This window comes from Grammomys surdaster, unplaced genomic scaffold (assembly GCF_004785775.1).
Source record: "Grammomys surdaster isolate TR1022 unplaced genomic scaffold, NIH_TR_1.0 271, whole genome shotgun sequence".
Taxonomy (NCBI): domain Eukaryota; kingdom Metazoa; phylum Chordata; class Mammalia; order Rodentia; family Muridae; genus Grammomys; species Grammomys surdaster.
In genome coordinates this window covers 8,307,222-8,323,645 of record NW_021604712.1, presented here as the reverse complement: position 1 = coordinate 8,323,645, position 16,424 = coordinate 8,307,222, and the positions used below count along the sequence as shown (strand labels likewise).

Genomic DNA, 16,424 nt, shown 5'->3' with positions numbered 1-16,424 from the left:
ACAGGATTTCAAGCACCCCACATCATTGTAGGCACTGGCCTCATCACGACAGGCATAAGTGAAAGCCCCCTGTGGGGTAGTTTGCATCTTCCTCATGTAAATCAGGTGACATCAAGAGCATCTTCTTCACAGACCTGATGACTTTTGTACATCATCTTTGGAGAAATGGCTGTTCAAGTCTTTGGCCTGCATTTCAAATTCAGGTTATTAGGGGATTTTTTTTTTTTACAATTGACTTATAGAACTTGCATATGTATTTTGTAAGTAAACCTCTCATATTATGCTAAGCCAATGTTTCTCAACTTGTAGGTTGCAACCCCTTTGGAGGGTTGCATATCAAATATCCTGCATACCAGATATTTACGTTACAATTCATAATAATCACAGTTATGAAGTTGCAATAAAGATAAATGTGTGGTTGGGGGTTCTACATCATGAGGAACTCTATTAAAGGGTTACATCGTTAGGAAGGTTGTGAACCTTCTGAAATGACCCAATCACAGGAAGAAAATACTGTATGGTTCACTTATGATGTAAGAATGAAGTGGTCAGTGCAGAGACAAGCCTTGCATTTGGCTGCAAGGTAAAGTCTGAGAGCCAATCATAACCCGTGAATGTAATTAACACTATGAGATTGAATACCCAGGAACTTAGAACAAGAATAAGCCCTTAGAAACAGTGATCACGAGACTTTGTTATTGCCTTGCTTGTTCTTTGACTATTGGTGTTTACTGTCTTGCTTGTTCCTTGACTATTTGCATCTATTGTATTGCTAGTTCCTCAGCCTAGAACTGACCTTAATACTTGCATGTAATTAAAATGGTATAAAAGCGTAAAGGAGGAGGGAGGATGGGGTAAGGGTTTTCTGGGGTGGGGGATTGGGAAAAGGGGATGACATCTGAAATGTAAGTAAATAAAGAAGTTTAGAAAACTTAGGATACCACATTGTCCATTGTACAATGCCCTGAGCTCAAACCCAGTAAACGTAAAATAAAATCATCTCAAGTTTATTGGTTTTAGTCAGGGCATGGTGTTGGGCACCTTTAATCCAAGCACTTGGTGGGGCAGAGGCAGGTGGATCTCTGTGAGTTCAAGGCCAGAACTGGCCTATAGAATGAGTTCTAGGCCAGCCAGTGTTATGAGATCATGTTTCAAAAACATAAAAAGTAAACCTCAAGAAGAAATAAGCCTATTAAGTGAAACGTTATTTGAAAGTTGCTTTCCTGTGTATTGATAGATAAATGCTTTCTGTTGCCCATCAAACGGAAAAACTTGTTAAAAACGGAGAAAAGAAAAACAGAGGAGATACATGGAAAGAGAGAATTCACTTTATACGTCTAAATCACCGTAGAACCATATTCGAGTCATTCTCATTGGACAGGATTATTCAATCATTTCCCAGGCTTCCCTTTGACCTTTAACATTTGGGAGAGTGATGCCCACCCAGGGAGATGGAGATTATCCAGCCAGAGGCGGCTCTCATCCTGTGAGCACACCTGACACAAAGATAAAGCATCTGATATTTGGGGCACATTGTGTGGTATCAAACAGGTCATCCACTTGGTAAATATTTACCAGTGCTTACTAGAGGCCAGCCTCTGGGGAAGCCGTGCTGAGGGCAGGGTTAAGAAGGAGGAGGCTCTCAATTTGACAGCCTCTGGAGCTCTGCAAAGAACGCTGTAAGAGATAGAGGCCAGCATTCATTTACTGATTATTAATGTCATTTTGCTCAGTCTTCATACATCCTGTAGTCAAGCCACCTCATCTTCTGATAAACTCCTGACTGTGGTCTATAGTGTGAGAACATTGTCACCCTACCGACATCACTCCTTGTTCTTTAAACCTCACTTAAACTTGACCCAGGGCCTTGAAATGAGGCATGGTGAGGTGTAGCATCTCACACTCTTCCTCTTTCCCTTCGAACAGCCTGGGAATGAACCACGATGATGACCACTCATCATGTGCTGGCCGGTCACACATCATGTCGGGAGAGTGGGTGAAAGGCCGGAATCCCAGCGACCTCTCCTGGTCATCCTGCAGTCGAGATGACCTTGAGAACTTTCTCAAGTAAGTACTTGAGCACATTCTGTAACATCAACAACAGAATGTTTCTCCAGAAGACCCAAGATGAACAACTCAGCCAGTATGAGAAATGAGTCTGTGGGTGAATTCTCATCTGGCTTGGAACATGCTCAATGCAAGGTGTCCTATGATGGACAAAGGCCTCTTCCTGAGGTCGTATTATGTTGTGTGTCCAATGGGGGATCATTAAATGGATGGTTGAATGAACTATCGACCCAGTGACTGTCTTGCCCTTCTCTGCCCATCTGTAACCGTGGCCACCACTGTAGGGACAACTTGGCTGCTATAGAACTGTATACTATTTGCTGACGCTGCTTCCTTTGATGGGATTGAATTTGCTGGGGATAGGTTTGCACACTTGCCTCCTTTATGGAGGAAGGGGTGTGCTTCTCTCACTAGCTCTTTCTTCCTAGAGAATGTTTATACTTCTTAGTTCTCAGGTTTTTGTGGAACACCTTCTAGTCTAGCTTTTGACCCACGTTAAAGCAAGCGTACCTACCCATGGTCCCTGTTGCCTGATCTTAGGGCTGTGTTTACAATGTTAATTTATGGATCCTGATTGCTTCCCTACTTCACCATGTTAATCCACCATCCACATGAAGTGGAAACAGAAGTGATGTCAGTGAGTTTCACTGGAGGGTGGAGTTTGATAGACCAGCTCTATTTGACAATACCCAGAGCATGTGGGCTAAAGTAGTTAAAGAGGCTTCTACTTGTTTCCTGTGGATGGAAAAGTTGTTTAGTAAATAGGCTTAGAAATGAACTTACTCATTTTAAGATAGTCTACTTCCACTGAGTATTATAATTACTGACTCCTAATAAAGTATTGTCAGCCACTTGATGTTTTGCCATATCACCCAGAAGGGTCAGAGTGACAAGATGGTATGCTTTACATTTGCTCCAGTGCATAGTGCTGCTCTCACTGGTGACAAATGGCTTCTAGTGGATCCTGGAAGCTGTGGACTAGCCTCAGCTAAAGATAGATAGATAGATAGATAGATAGATAGATAGATAGATAGATAGATAGATAGATGAATTACATTCTTTCCTTCAAGGGTTTTGGCAAGCTTCTGGTTTCAACTGCCTTGCTTTATGGTTAGAAAACAAAAGCGCTGTGCATTTTATCTGCTAGCAGCCTCCTTTGGGGAAATGTATATCCCACTGCAAGTGAACATTCTCTTCCTGTTTGAAATGTGGGAGTTCTTGGCAGAGTGAGCCCCTGGCCTGTCTTCTGCAATAGCAGGAGGCATGAGAGAGCAAGACATCAAATCTGACGTACTTGCTCTGGCCCAGCAATCCCACAAAGATTGCTGTCAGAATTTAGCACTTGGGTTTATTTAAAATTAAATAACCTTAATTTGTGATCTTTTTATTCATGGTAACTTTTACTCAAAGACATTTTCTAGGACAATTTAAAGTATTCTAATTTCAAAAAGCACTTTATCAAACTTTCTTAGGAGAAAACTTTCTCCTAAGAAAGTCCACTTGCTTCATCAGATCTGTTTCTAGGGTTCTACCAAGTGGTCAGTTCTGTGTTGTCTTCAGAGAAGAGACCTACATTTAGCCATATAGTAAAAGAACTCACACATTAAAAGGGTAATCCCCGGTGCCCAGTGCTAAGGCCATTGTCTCATGAGTCATCCAAGGCACATCCTTTTCAGAAGCTGAAAACTCTAGAGACTGACCTGCTTCTTGGCTTTTTCAGATCCAAAGTCAGTACATGTTTACTGATCACTGACCCCAGGAGCCAGCATGCCCTGCGCCTTCCCCACAAGCTGCCAGGCATGCACTACAGCGCCAATGAGCAGTGCCAGATTCTGTTTGGCACCAATGCTACCTTCTGCAAAAACATGGAGGTAAGGAAGGAGGGAAGGGCAGACTTAGGAAGAGGCACAAGCTCAGTAGTCCCTCTGAAGGTCTGGATTCTGGAGGTCATGGATGTTTCAGACATAGCCACGCATGTGACTGTGTGTATACACAGGCAGGAGGATATGCCCATGTGTACACATCCTCACAGTACTTGCACAGGTGTACCCCATATAACCAGCTATGAAAACACCCCCCACATACTTTTGCAAACATCTGTCCATTCACAGCTCTGTGCATGGCTCACTCTGAAGGAGATGTTTTGAGGCTACTGACACTCGTAGCCTGGTGTTTGGGCATGATATCTTTAGGACAAAAGAAATCTAGTCACACTTCTTAAAAAATGGTATGATGTCACCAGATTCAAATCCTGCCCAGATAAGGAAGAGGGCTAAAATCTGGAGTGGAGAAGGAAAGCGTATCCACCAAGACCTGGACACAGGGGTTACTTAGTCCCCAAAGGATTTGACCCAGGGGATAAAGTGAATCAGGCAGAGCTGCCCCAACCAGCATAGGATTGGGTGAGTCAGGGACTAGACAGAAGCTGATTGGTTACCCATTTCCTGTGGTTTTCCGGTCCTGCGAGGTAACTGCACAATCTTGCAGAGTGAGCTGACAGATAAAGGGACACACTTATACTCACAGTTTCCCAGATTGGACACTTTCCTTGGATTTTCACACAAAACCCCAACTGCTACAACACTCCAGGCAAAGCTTTTGAGTTCAACTTTAACAGATGAGGAAAGAAAATGCATAGTCAGAGAAAGGGAAGCATTGATGTGTCCCTTACTGGAGGAGCTACAGAAAGCTGGCATCACTTAAAGACAGACCCCAGGGAAAAGACCACCTGAGATTCTCTTGGCTCAATAGCATCATTTGTTCACAGAGGACAGTTTGATGAAAGATTAGCTCTGCATTGCAGCTGCCTTCTCCTAGAACAGTGGTTCTCAACCTGTGGGTCATGACCCTCTGGAGGGAAGGGTGTCAAAGGCCTCTTCACAGAGGTTGCATGTCAGACACTGTCTTAGTCAGGGTTTGTATTCCTACACAAAACATGACCAAGAAACAAGTTGGGGAGAAAAGGACTTACTCAGCTTACACTTCTACATTGTTGTTCATTACCAAAGAAGTCAGGACAAGAACTCACACAGGACAAGAACTTGGAGGCAGGAGCTGATGCAGAGGCCATGGAGGGGTGCTACTTACTGGATTGCTTCCCCTGGTTTCCTCAGCTTGCTTTCTTGTAGAACCCAGGACTACCAGTCCAGGGATGGCACCACCCACAGTGGTCCCTTTCCCCCTTGATCACTAATTGAGAAAATGCCTTATGGCTAGATCTCATGGAGGCATTTCCTCAAGGGAGGCTCCTTTCTCTGTGAGAACTCCAGCTTGTGTCAAGTTGACACACACACACAAAATCAGCTAGTACAGATACCCTGTATATCAGATACTTAACATTACAATTGATAACAGTAGCAAAATTACAGTTATGAAGTAGCAGAAAAATAATTTTATGGTTGGAGGTCACCACAACAGGAAGTACTATATTAAAGGACCTGAGCATTAGGAAGGTTAAGAACCACTGCCCTATATGCTCAGAATCCCCATGCATACCCTGAAGATGCATACCCTGTAAATTCTGTCAAGGCAGGACGTGGCTTCCTCCAGCAGCTGCAGCTCATGCTCCCTGGTAGTTTTTTCCTCAGTAGAATCATCAGGAAATAGATCACATTAAATTGGCATCTTCTAGCCTGTCACTAGATGAGGTAACTATATGTGAGTGGAGGAGAGGGTAGCCTAGTGGCAGGCACTGGTAGCTGCTAGCCACAGCTACCACTGGTCATCATTCCTGTCTGGTGATTTAGTGATTGGGGAATCTGGAAGTGAGCTGCAGGTGACTGTTCACCCAGTATATAGTGTCCCAGTTATACTCTTCTCCTTCTGGGGAACACATGTCAGAAGGCCCATGCTTCTCTGGGATACCTGAAATGCTGAGAACGTGAGGTATGGTGCCCTGAGCCTAGGTACATCGCCTTGTCAAATGGAGGCCGGAACAGTACTGTGATTCTGGACTCTTAAGTCACTGCATCCTCAGCCTTCCACTCCCTGCTTCAGAGGTCTGTGCTCTGACAACACTCAGTAGTGCAACAGTCAGCATCCGTGTCTGTCTTTTCTCCTGCCTGGAGCATAAGCTAAGTGCTGTTGAGTGCTCTCTCACTACTGGTAGTGCCCATCCAGTTCACCAGGTCCTGGTCCCACTCGTCTCCTCTATTCTGGCGTGCCCTTCCTGCTCTCTCTGGAGTCCACCAGAAAGCTCATGGCAAAGACACATCCAGCTGCTCTGAGCCCTTCCCGCCACCTGGTTATCTAAACTACTCATTCTTTTAGTTTTTGTTTCAGTTTTCAATGTTACCTTCTCAATGTTTCAGTTTTAAATGTTACCTTTTCAATGAGGCCTGTCCCAAGCACCGTATTTGAGATTATACTCTTTGTTACCTTACCAGACTCCTTCTAGGAAAACCCTGCTTCCAGATGCTTACTGGTTTTTTTTTTTTAACTGACTGCTTCCTCTCCCATTTGAAATAATTTAAAACAAAGCATATAAAATGATGAGCTTTCAAGACACTAGCTATCAAACAGCCAAGATCTTCAGTGACTGAGAGGTCTGAAATAGGTAGAGGAGCCCCGTGGCTGTGTAGAAGGTGAAATTGGCAAATGGCTGAAACTTGCCAAATTCGATGAAACCACTCAGACAACAGGTCAAAGAAGGTGAGTGGACTCCAAATATAAGAAACAAGGAAATCCAGACCAACATTTATCATGATTAAATTATTTTAAAGTAGTAGTAGATTCCAGCAAGAAAGTTGAGTAGGTAAAGAAACTTGCTGCCAAATCTTATGGCCTAAATTCTTCTCCATGACCCACACTGGTAGGAGAGAACCTTCTCCAGAATGTTCAAATGCACACATACTTATACAAATAAATGAATAAGTGTAATTAATACAAAAGCAGTACTAAAGATAAAAACCTTAAAAATCAGCCAGGTAATTAAAGACAAGTTTTCAGTGAGTATATTGCTTATTAGAAGCAATGCAAACAGTTACAGAGTAGAGAGCAGTCTCTTATAGTATTGAAAGAAAGAAGTCTGTTAATGTAAAATTCTATAACCAGCAAAACTATCTCTCAAAAGTAATTGTGACATGAAGCCTTTCTATTATTCCAAAGCTGAAAAACTCACCAGGCATAGACCTGTATGAGGAGAAATAATGTGTTCCTTTCAGCAAAAGGAAGATATTGGGTGAAAACTTGTTTCTAAAAGGGAATTAAGAGCCCTGGAAATAGCCTCTAAGTGGGTAAAACATGTGGTTTATATAAATATCTATACATGTCTTTAAAGTGACATCGAACATTTTACCAAAAGAATAAGGATGTTCTTGTGATAGCCCTCCATATACAAAACCCCAGAGCCTCTGCCTATTATCCACAGTGTAAGAGACTTCTCAAGTGTGATTTAACATCCTCAGATGGAGATATTGTCCTGGATTATCGGTGCTGGTCTGATGGGCTCAGAAGTGTCATCCCAAAGGATGCACAGTGACTGGGTGATAAAGTGGCAGTAGGAGCAGGAGGTTGGAGTGACACCAGGAGCTGGCATGAGACAGGGTGTGGGTTCACCTAGTCGGCAGAAGAGGCTAGAACACTGCAGCCTTGGGAAGGAGCCAGGCTTGCTAGTGCCTTGACTTTAGTCCAGTGAGAGCGATTTTAGACTTCTGACTTCTAGAAGTATCAGACAACAGTACTGTTTTAAACTAGTCACTTTTTTTTTTTTTATCAGCAGTAGAAAGTGAGATTCTCCAGTGGAAACTAATTTACTAAAAGATATGACAAGTAACATTTCCCAGAAAGAAAGCAGTGACGGTGTGGTACTGTGAGGATTTTATACACAAGGAGGGATAAAGTAGCCCTTCTGTGACTACAACTTGACTTTCCAAGGTTTCATTACCACAGTCCACCACAGTACAAAAATGCTAAGTAGAAAAATCCCCAAAATGGGCAATTATAGAGTTTTAAGTAACTTGTGTCACTGTGTTGGTAATTGTTGTTGCTAATCCCCAGCTCCTGCTATGTTATTTGAATTCAGCTCCATAATAGCTGTGTGTAGAGAAGAAGCAGTATATGTAATATGGGGCACAATTGTGTGTCTGGTGCTAAGATAACACAGATTTAGAAAAGACTGACAATATCACAAAACATCCAGTTAACAGAGGAAAATGCATGAAACTATATATTGCCTCTTTTAAGGTTACTAAGCTTATTAGAAGAGTATATACAGATAGATTTTAGATATATATATTCTAAATGACACTCCATTGCATTCAGAAAGTAAACAACGTACATATCTCAGACCCTGAAGACACGATCCATTTAGGTGTGAGACTTCGTCTAACCCACAACCCTCCCCTGACTCTGTGTAGACAGCACTATTGTCCAGTCCATATACCAGCAACCTTACCGACTGCTGTCATTACATCCCAAAGAGTCTCCCCTGGATTCAAAAAGAACTATGCTATGGGCCAGAGAGATGGCTCAGTAAGAAAAGGGCTCACTGTACAAGCTAAAAACTTTGGGTCCAGGGTCTCTAGAACCCACATAAAAGTCAGACACAGCAGCATATCTGTAATTCCGGTGCTGTTAAGGAGACATTGGAAAATCCATGGAAGCTCATGGGCCAGCTAGCCTGGTGTACACAAACATGAAAACAAGACAGGGCTTGTCTCAAATAAGGTGGCAGGTGAGGATCAACATCCAGCATTGTGCTCTGAACTACACACACACACACACACACACACAGAGCGGGAGGGAAGAGAGGGAATGAGGGAGGGAGGGGGAAGAGAGAGGGAGAATGAGGGAGGGAGGGAGAAGAGAGAAAGAAAGAGAAAGGATGGGGGAGAGAGAGGGAACAAGGGAGGGAGGGGGGAAGATACAGAAAGAGAGGGAGGGAGAGAGAGAGGGAATGAGGGAGGGAAGGGAAGAGACAGAAAGAGAGGGAGGGAGGGAGGGAGAGAGGGAGGGAGTGAGGGAGGGAGGGAGGGAGAAGAGAGAGAGAGAAAGGAGGGAGGGAGAGATGAGGGAGGGAGGGGGAAGAAAGAGAGAGAAAGAAGTGAAGGAGAGAGAGAGGGAATGAGGGAGGGAGGGGGGAAGAGAGAGAGAGATTGTTTTAAGATTTTTTAAACCATGCTGCAAAACACTCAGCAACATTCTCCAAACCACTTCGGTCCCTTTTAATAGGAAAAAAAAATCTACTTACTTACTAGATGTCATAAAACATAAGAAAACACTCACAGACAGGCATTTTAGGAGAGAGAATATCATGCAGAAATTACAACTTCAAAAATCTGGAGAAACCTCTCTCTTAAAAGCCGCATTCCTGTGTGGGAATTGAGAATGCTGTCCGAATTCCCAGGCCCTGAGTTCCCTGGAAGACAAGGACTGAGGGGAAGTTCACAGCCAGCCATGGGGCTGAGTCCCTGTGAAGAGCTATCATGGAAATCTTGGGAAAGCACCTGTACATTAATGAGACAAGTGTGTGTGTTGTCTGTCTGTCTTTTGTCTCCAACATTTCGAGAACTTTAAGCTTACCACTAAAACTAACGAACTGGAAGAGGGGTTGGACATGGCCCAGGGAATAAAACCGAGACACCGCGGCTGCAGGGTGGAGTACTTTCTGGTTTTGGAATACAGAACTGAAAACAAAGAGTGAAAGAAACTAGGTAGATTGCATTTTGGGACAAACACTAGCATCTTCACTACCCGTGAGTCCATTTCCAGTCTCTGCTCCGTCTTCTGTGGAATGAGTTTCCCTGCTGAGAGCTGGCAAGTTTGCTTAGTGGGTAAAGGCACTGGCCAGTAAGACGACATGAATTCAATCCCTGGGACCCACATGTTGGAAAGAAAGAACTGATTCCCCAAGTTGTCCTTCGACCTCCAAATACGTGCCATTCTGCTCACATGCATGTGATGTGTGCATGTACACGACACACACACACACACACACACACATTCATGCACTAAATAAATAAACACATAAATGCTAAATATATAAAAAAGAAAGTTCTTCTGAAAGATGAGCCTATAGTGTGTCTCGACTGAAAGTGGCAGGTAAGGTCAGCCTCCCTGGTCTCAGGAGATGGCATTTCGCATCCCTCCATGATTATCCTGAACTAAAGCCCTTGGACAGTTTCACTGGATTTGGTGAAGCAGGCTGGGAAAGTGATTGCAACTCTTCCCTCCAGCTTCTCACTGAAGCGAATATCCCCTTGATGGCTGGCAGGAAGCCCCAGCTGTCTTTGCAGTTCCCACGGCAGTCCTGAGATTAGAAATCACAGATACCTTCGTTCCATCTAGCAGCCATGGCTGAACTCACAAAGTACCATTTGTACTCCCCGCATCCTCAACACCACAGCAGGTATTACACCCCCGGCCAACCCTTGTCATACTTGGTATTTACCAACACGTATCATAGGCCAGTGGCATTCCAAGCCTGATGACCTGAGTTCAATCCCCAAGATCTATATAGGAAAAGGAGGAAACTAACTCTATTAACTTGTTCTCTGACTTTCACAAATACATAACGGTACCTGCACAACCAAACACCCCCCATACACACACACACACACACACACACACACACACACACACACACACACACAATGTAGTTTTTTTTAAACATTTTAAACATTAAAACATTTTAAAAAACAGAAACACTTATTATTACATTACTTACAAGGAAATACCTTTTTGTACTTTGACAACCTCATGGTGTCCCTGCTTGTCCTACAAGTCTCACATTATTAGGCTTTGACAAACAACTATGCCACTAAATGTCCAGAGCCCGAGAAGGGGCAGGCAGGCTGACTTCTGCCCACTGTAGAAAACCCCAGCAGCCCAGCTGCTGCTACTTTGGGTAAAACTTTGAGTGCAGAACTCCTTGCAACTAGACTTCCTTGTATGTTCTCGTCCTGGCACCCACAGCACATAGCTGTTTTAAGACTGTAGAAGTTAAGCATGCCCTTACTCATAGGAAAAACATTGTTGCAATCTGTGTTAGGACTACCTATGCTTCAAATAGTAACTAGGTTTCTGCTCTCCTGAACATTTGCATACTTCGGAACCAAGACAAATTAAACCATTATCCAGTTTTGTTTGTGGGGTTCTGGAGGCCCACATACCGTCACTGTTGAATCTTTTGTGTCTGTCCGCAGAATGCTGGTATTGTAAGGCTCAGGGCTGTCTATGGAAATATGAACTACAAAAAAAAAATTGGCATCAATAGCTGGCATTTGTTGTAGAAGTTATTGGCAAGTAGAACTGTCTCTTCTCTTAGCCAATGGTAATGTGATGTTTTTAATTCAATAAAGCATTTCAAGAAAGTCCAAACATAAAAGTTATAAACACTAGAAGGTAAATATTTATTAGAAAGGGGAAATGAACTTTATGCAATTAGCACAATCAATTTTCTTTATGATTATAAGCTCCCCCTGTCCCCCATCAGCAAAGTCGCTCCTCAGCAAGGCTGTAAAGCAGTCAGAGCTAAACCACTCTGCCAGGTGAGGCAGAGGATGGCAAGGGAACTGTAGACACTGTCAGCTGGAAGCGTGCTAGTGTACATCGCTACTGGAACCAGGGCCATTCTGTGTGGGGACACACAGAACAAAGTCCTGACCAGGGTCACTGCCTCCCAAAGGCCCCCAACCTTCCTTAACAGCCCAGAGGAAACTCATGTATGCCAGCACCTGGGGATCTTAGCTGAGAGATGCTGTGTGATGGTCACTCATGCTAATATCTTAGCTGCCTCTCAGTAACACAGTGTGCCTCCACTGCCCCGGAGCCCGTGTGTGATGGCCACAGGTAAAAAGGAAGGAGGCTCTCAGAAGGAATTGCACATACCACAGTTGCCTTTGACGTGGGTGTGTCTACACATTATAGTATGTTCAAAGGACTGTGATGCTTGTGTTGAAGAGTGTTGAGTGTCAAAGCCACGAGCCAGCTGTTTCAGGATGGCAAGGGTGTCTGTAGCAGCCACGGGGAGAGGGCACTATTTTCTACTAATCCCGATGCAGCCTCTTTACCATAGTACTCTCATAGCCCTGGATACGCTTCACACAGTGATAAGAGAATCTCCCTAATCAAGCTGCCTGCTGCCACCTGTCTATATCCAGGAGTCATATTCTTTCTCTGCCTCAGTCTGCTAATCTGAAAAAAAAAATGAGAGGCTGAGTCCTATTGACCCATCATTGGGTTGTTTTAGAAGTTCAATGAGAGAGGACCTACCTAACTTTTAGCACGCGGTACACATCAGTAAGTGTTACCGGCTGGTTTTCTGTTACATTGGTTCTTAGATCCAGCAGGACAGTGTCAGATACAGTGCAGCTGGCTGTTGTATTAACCTGTCCTTTTAAGATGTCTCTTGCATCTCTATGTCCTTGTCATATCTCCTGGCACCCTGAAATGCTAGAACCCTCAACGATAGCTCTCTCTCTTGTCTCCACAAACTCCCTGCCCTCAGTCTGTAAAGCCTCTTTGTGCCCTGCTGAGAGACTCCTGGAGTCTCAATAGAGATCTCTATGTGTCCAGGAAACCCAGGTATTCAAATCCCACAAGAGAACAAGGTTCCATTTCTCTGACATCAGGCATATCTCAACCTGGAGCCACCTCAGAGCCCTCTACAGAGACTGGCAGAAGTGACTGTGTCCTGCTACAAATCTTGTCTTATTCTTTCTCAGAGAGACAGACATGGATTTAAGATCTCTGTCTCTTTCTATAGCTCTGAGACTCCAGGATTCTTACAGTTAGACTAGGTTGGAAATTACTGGTCTAAATAAAATCTGTCCCTTCAGTGCCAGTGGACCTGGCCAGAGTGGGAGGCTGGCAGAGTCCAGGAGCCTGCGTAGCCCTGCCCCTCTCAGACAGGCTTGTGCAGCCGAATTAGAGCTAGACACCCGGCTGCAAGCTGCCTCGCCTGTCTCAGTTGGGTCTCAGCTCCAGCATCTGCAGCCTTCCGAAGCTGCTGGACTTTGGCAAGAGTTGGGCTGGGTTTTCCAGAAGTGTTTTGAAAGCTTACAGTAGACAGCCTTCTCAGAGAACTCTCCAGACAATACAAGTTATGTGTTATCTTTCATTCCTTGTCCTCTTGCCAGCTGAGTGCCCCCATCCTCACCCTGAAGCACTCAGTCTCAGCCAGGTAAGGGTCTCCACCACCCTCAGGAAGCAGAGACCACACCCGAGATTCAGGAAACATTTCCAGTGCGGTGCTGGCGTGCTGGACTCAGACTCTAAACTGCAGTAGTATTTGTGGGAAATTGGGACCAGTTACTGTTTCATCCAGCTCTTGGCATGTTATCTGCCTCTGGCTTATGCTATCAGCAACACTTTTTAAAAGAGAGTTTACATAACTGTCCCCTCAGGACTCACTGGGAGCACGAGCTGCTCTCAGCTCATACTGGGCACCCAGTGTGGAAAGAGGCAAAAGGTGAATCATAGTCAATGCTCAGGAAGGACCACTGCCAGTTGGAGAAAAGCGGGAACAGCTTGGGACATGATCAAGGGGTCCTTAAAGCTTACCTTGTGTTTTCATAGGGCCAAGGGGAGAGTGTGGTGCTGGCTGGGTTTTCCCAAGGTATCAGCAGGAACCAGGCAGGGAAACAACCGGGATGTACCTATTACCAGACCTTAAACTAAGGTGGCACTGACTGAATCAGAGAAGCAGAAGCTCTTTCATCTCCTTGGGGCTTTTAGAAACTTTCTGTTGCTATTCAAGAATGGCTCCCAGGATCTGATGGAGCCTTAGAGTTGCCCCCACATCCCCCCTTCCCCCCCTCCCATTATGTCCCTGCCTATCCAGGAGCACCGTATTTTCATGGAAGCCAGAGAGCACACTGCTCGGCAGCACTTAACATACAGCTTAGACATTCTTAACCCTATTTGGCACCCATACCACAGCAAATTCCAGATTTGGAACATTTCTGGTATAGGTCTCTGGATTGGGAACGTCCAACAAGCACAGCCTCTACAAATTCCTCCCCTACACACACACAGCGTTTAAAAAAAAAAATCCACACTTTGAAATACTAATGGTCTCACACATTTTGGATAAGGGCTCTCCCACCTCTATGGGGTCTGGCAGCCAGACCTGGGATGAACAAGATGTTGAATGCCCTTGTCTGCCTGATAGACTTAGTTCTTGGGAAGAAATAGAAAGGGGGAACTGGGAACCCACAGAGCTGATGAAAACCTCACGCAAGCCATGGGCAGGCGCCGTGCGTTTGAGGGTCACTTCAGGATTTGCAGTGTATATTGGTGATTTAGTTCTGTTTCTTTATCTGTACCACGGGATAGTAACTGTGTGCCTCACAGTGTTGATAAAGTGTGTGATACCTACACTTGGTAAACAGTTAAATGTTTACAGTTTATTAGCTCCTCCTTCACCTCAAAGGCAGGCATTGCTTGACTTAGAAGGACATTTATATATTTGTTCATCCCACCAGCTGGCATGCCTGTGTGGGAGGATGCTATGAGCTGCCGGGGCTGTGTGGAGGTACTGAGGAGGCTTCCTGGTTGGGACAGGAGGAAGGGATCACTGGAGGAGTCTAGGTCTCCAATTCCTGATTGGTTTTAGTGGCTGTTCCTCCACAATGCCTGAGCTCCGAGAATTTGACCTTAAATGAACAAAGCATTAGGTACCTATTGATATCATTTATGCCAGTCTTAAACTGAGCTCTCCAGAGGCAGGCAGGATTCCATGTTCACTATCCACTCTGTATCTCTAGTAACGGATAGAACAGCCTTTGGGAGATAATCCCTGGGAAGGAGTGCAGAACCCTTGAAGAAAATACAGCTACCCCTGTCCAGGAGCAGATTCCTATCTGGTGTAAGAACGGGGTACTCAGGGGTACAGGGGAAAGGAGTGATGTAGGAGTTGAAGTACAGACTACAGCTGTCCGTGACGTGGGTGTGAGTTTATCTGGGTCCCACAGGGAGTTTGGCAGGTTTATGTAGCATCTGATCTTCAAGCTGTGGCAAAGAACACGGACATGACCAGGGTTAGCTGGATGAGGGAGGAAAAGTACTCAGAAAGCCTTTTAACATTTGATCACTTTTATTTTTATTGTTTGAGAATTACAGATGCAGAGCATGTGATTTGATCAAATCTACCCCATTCTTTTTTTCTCCAATTTCTTCCATACCCACACCTTTTTTCTCCCAACTTCAAGTGCCATTTGTTTGTTTGTTTGTTTGAGACAGGGTCTTTCTATGTATCTTTAGCTGTCCTGGAACTCTACACAGATACTGCTGGCCTCAAAGCCACAGAGATCCTCTTGCCTCTGCCTTCTGAGTGTTGGGATTAAATGCATGTGTCACTAGGACTGGCTTGTGTGCTCTGTTTTAAAAGTCCACTTAGCCCAGCCAGTACAAGCATGGATATTGATCCCCTCATGGATAATACCCCTGAACAAAACGGAATCACACTCCTCAGTAGCCATCAACTGCTTATAGTTCCTCATATAAAGGTGGGGCTTCTCTCCCATCTATGCATGGAGTTTTACCTGGCTTGGTCCTGTGCAGGTCTTGTGAACACACTTACAGACATTGTGAGTTTGTGTATGTAGTTGTCCTGTCCTGTTCAGCAAACACTATTTGTCCGCACACATCCACTACCTCTGACTCTGAATCGCTATGTCTGTTCTTCCCCTAGTCTTACGCAGAAGGGTTGTAACACAGACATCTCATGTGGAGCTGACTTTCCATAGCCTGAGTCTTCACATGTTGACTAGCTATGGGCTCTGTGTTCATAGCCATCTACCACAAAGAGAAGCTTCTCTGGCCGTGATTGAGAGATGCATCCATCTATAGGTATAAAGGTAACTTAGGAAGTTATAGTTGCTAGTGGTTAGTAACCATGCATTGTGGCTACTAAACAATTATAACAAAGAGTATGTTTGTCAGCTTTCTGTTACTGTAACAAAATACCAGAGATAATCAACTTAGAAAAAGACCATATATATTTTGCCTCATGGTTTCTGAATCATCACTCCCTGGTCTGATGCTTTTGGTAATCTGATGAGGTAGTGCATCTTGGCAGTCAGAACATAATGAAACAATGTTGTTCACCTCATGATGACCAGGAAAGGGAGAGGAAATGACTGGGGTCTTCTTCAAAGATACTATCCCAATAACTGGATGCCTCCCACCCTTACCTCTCAAAAGGTCTATCATTTCCAACATCACCAAACTGGAATAAAGCCTTTTTAACTCATGAGCGTTTAGCAGATATTTCAGAGTATTCCCACCACAGACACTTGGCTTTCAGTGGGATTTTTCAGATTTATTTTAATGTATCCCAAATGAGCAAAATATGCACAAAGTATAAGACACTCTCTGTCTCTCTCTCTCTCTCTCTCTCTCTCTCTCTCTCTCTC

General features: G+C 44.3%; 1 protein-coding gene across 1 annotated transcript in view; it reads left to right on the top strand.

The window, feature by feature from the left end:
• Adamts17 (ADAM metallopeptidase with thrombospondin type 1 motif 17) overlaps window positions 1-16,424 on the top strand; it is a 293,848-nt gene that overhangs the window by 156,014 nt on the left and 121,410 nt on the right. The window contains exons 10-11 of the mRNA XM_028776690.1: window positions 1,927-2,067; window positions 3,788-3,938. Of these exons, the coding sequence (XP_028632523.1) occupies window positions 1,927-2,067; window positions 3,788-3,938 (292 nt within the window). The remainder of the gene's footprint in view (window positions 1-1,926; window positions 2,068-3,787; window positions 3,939-16,424) is intronic.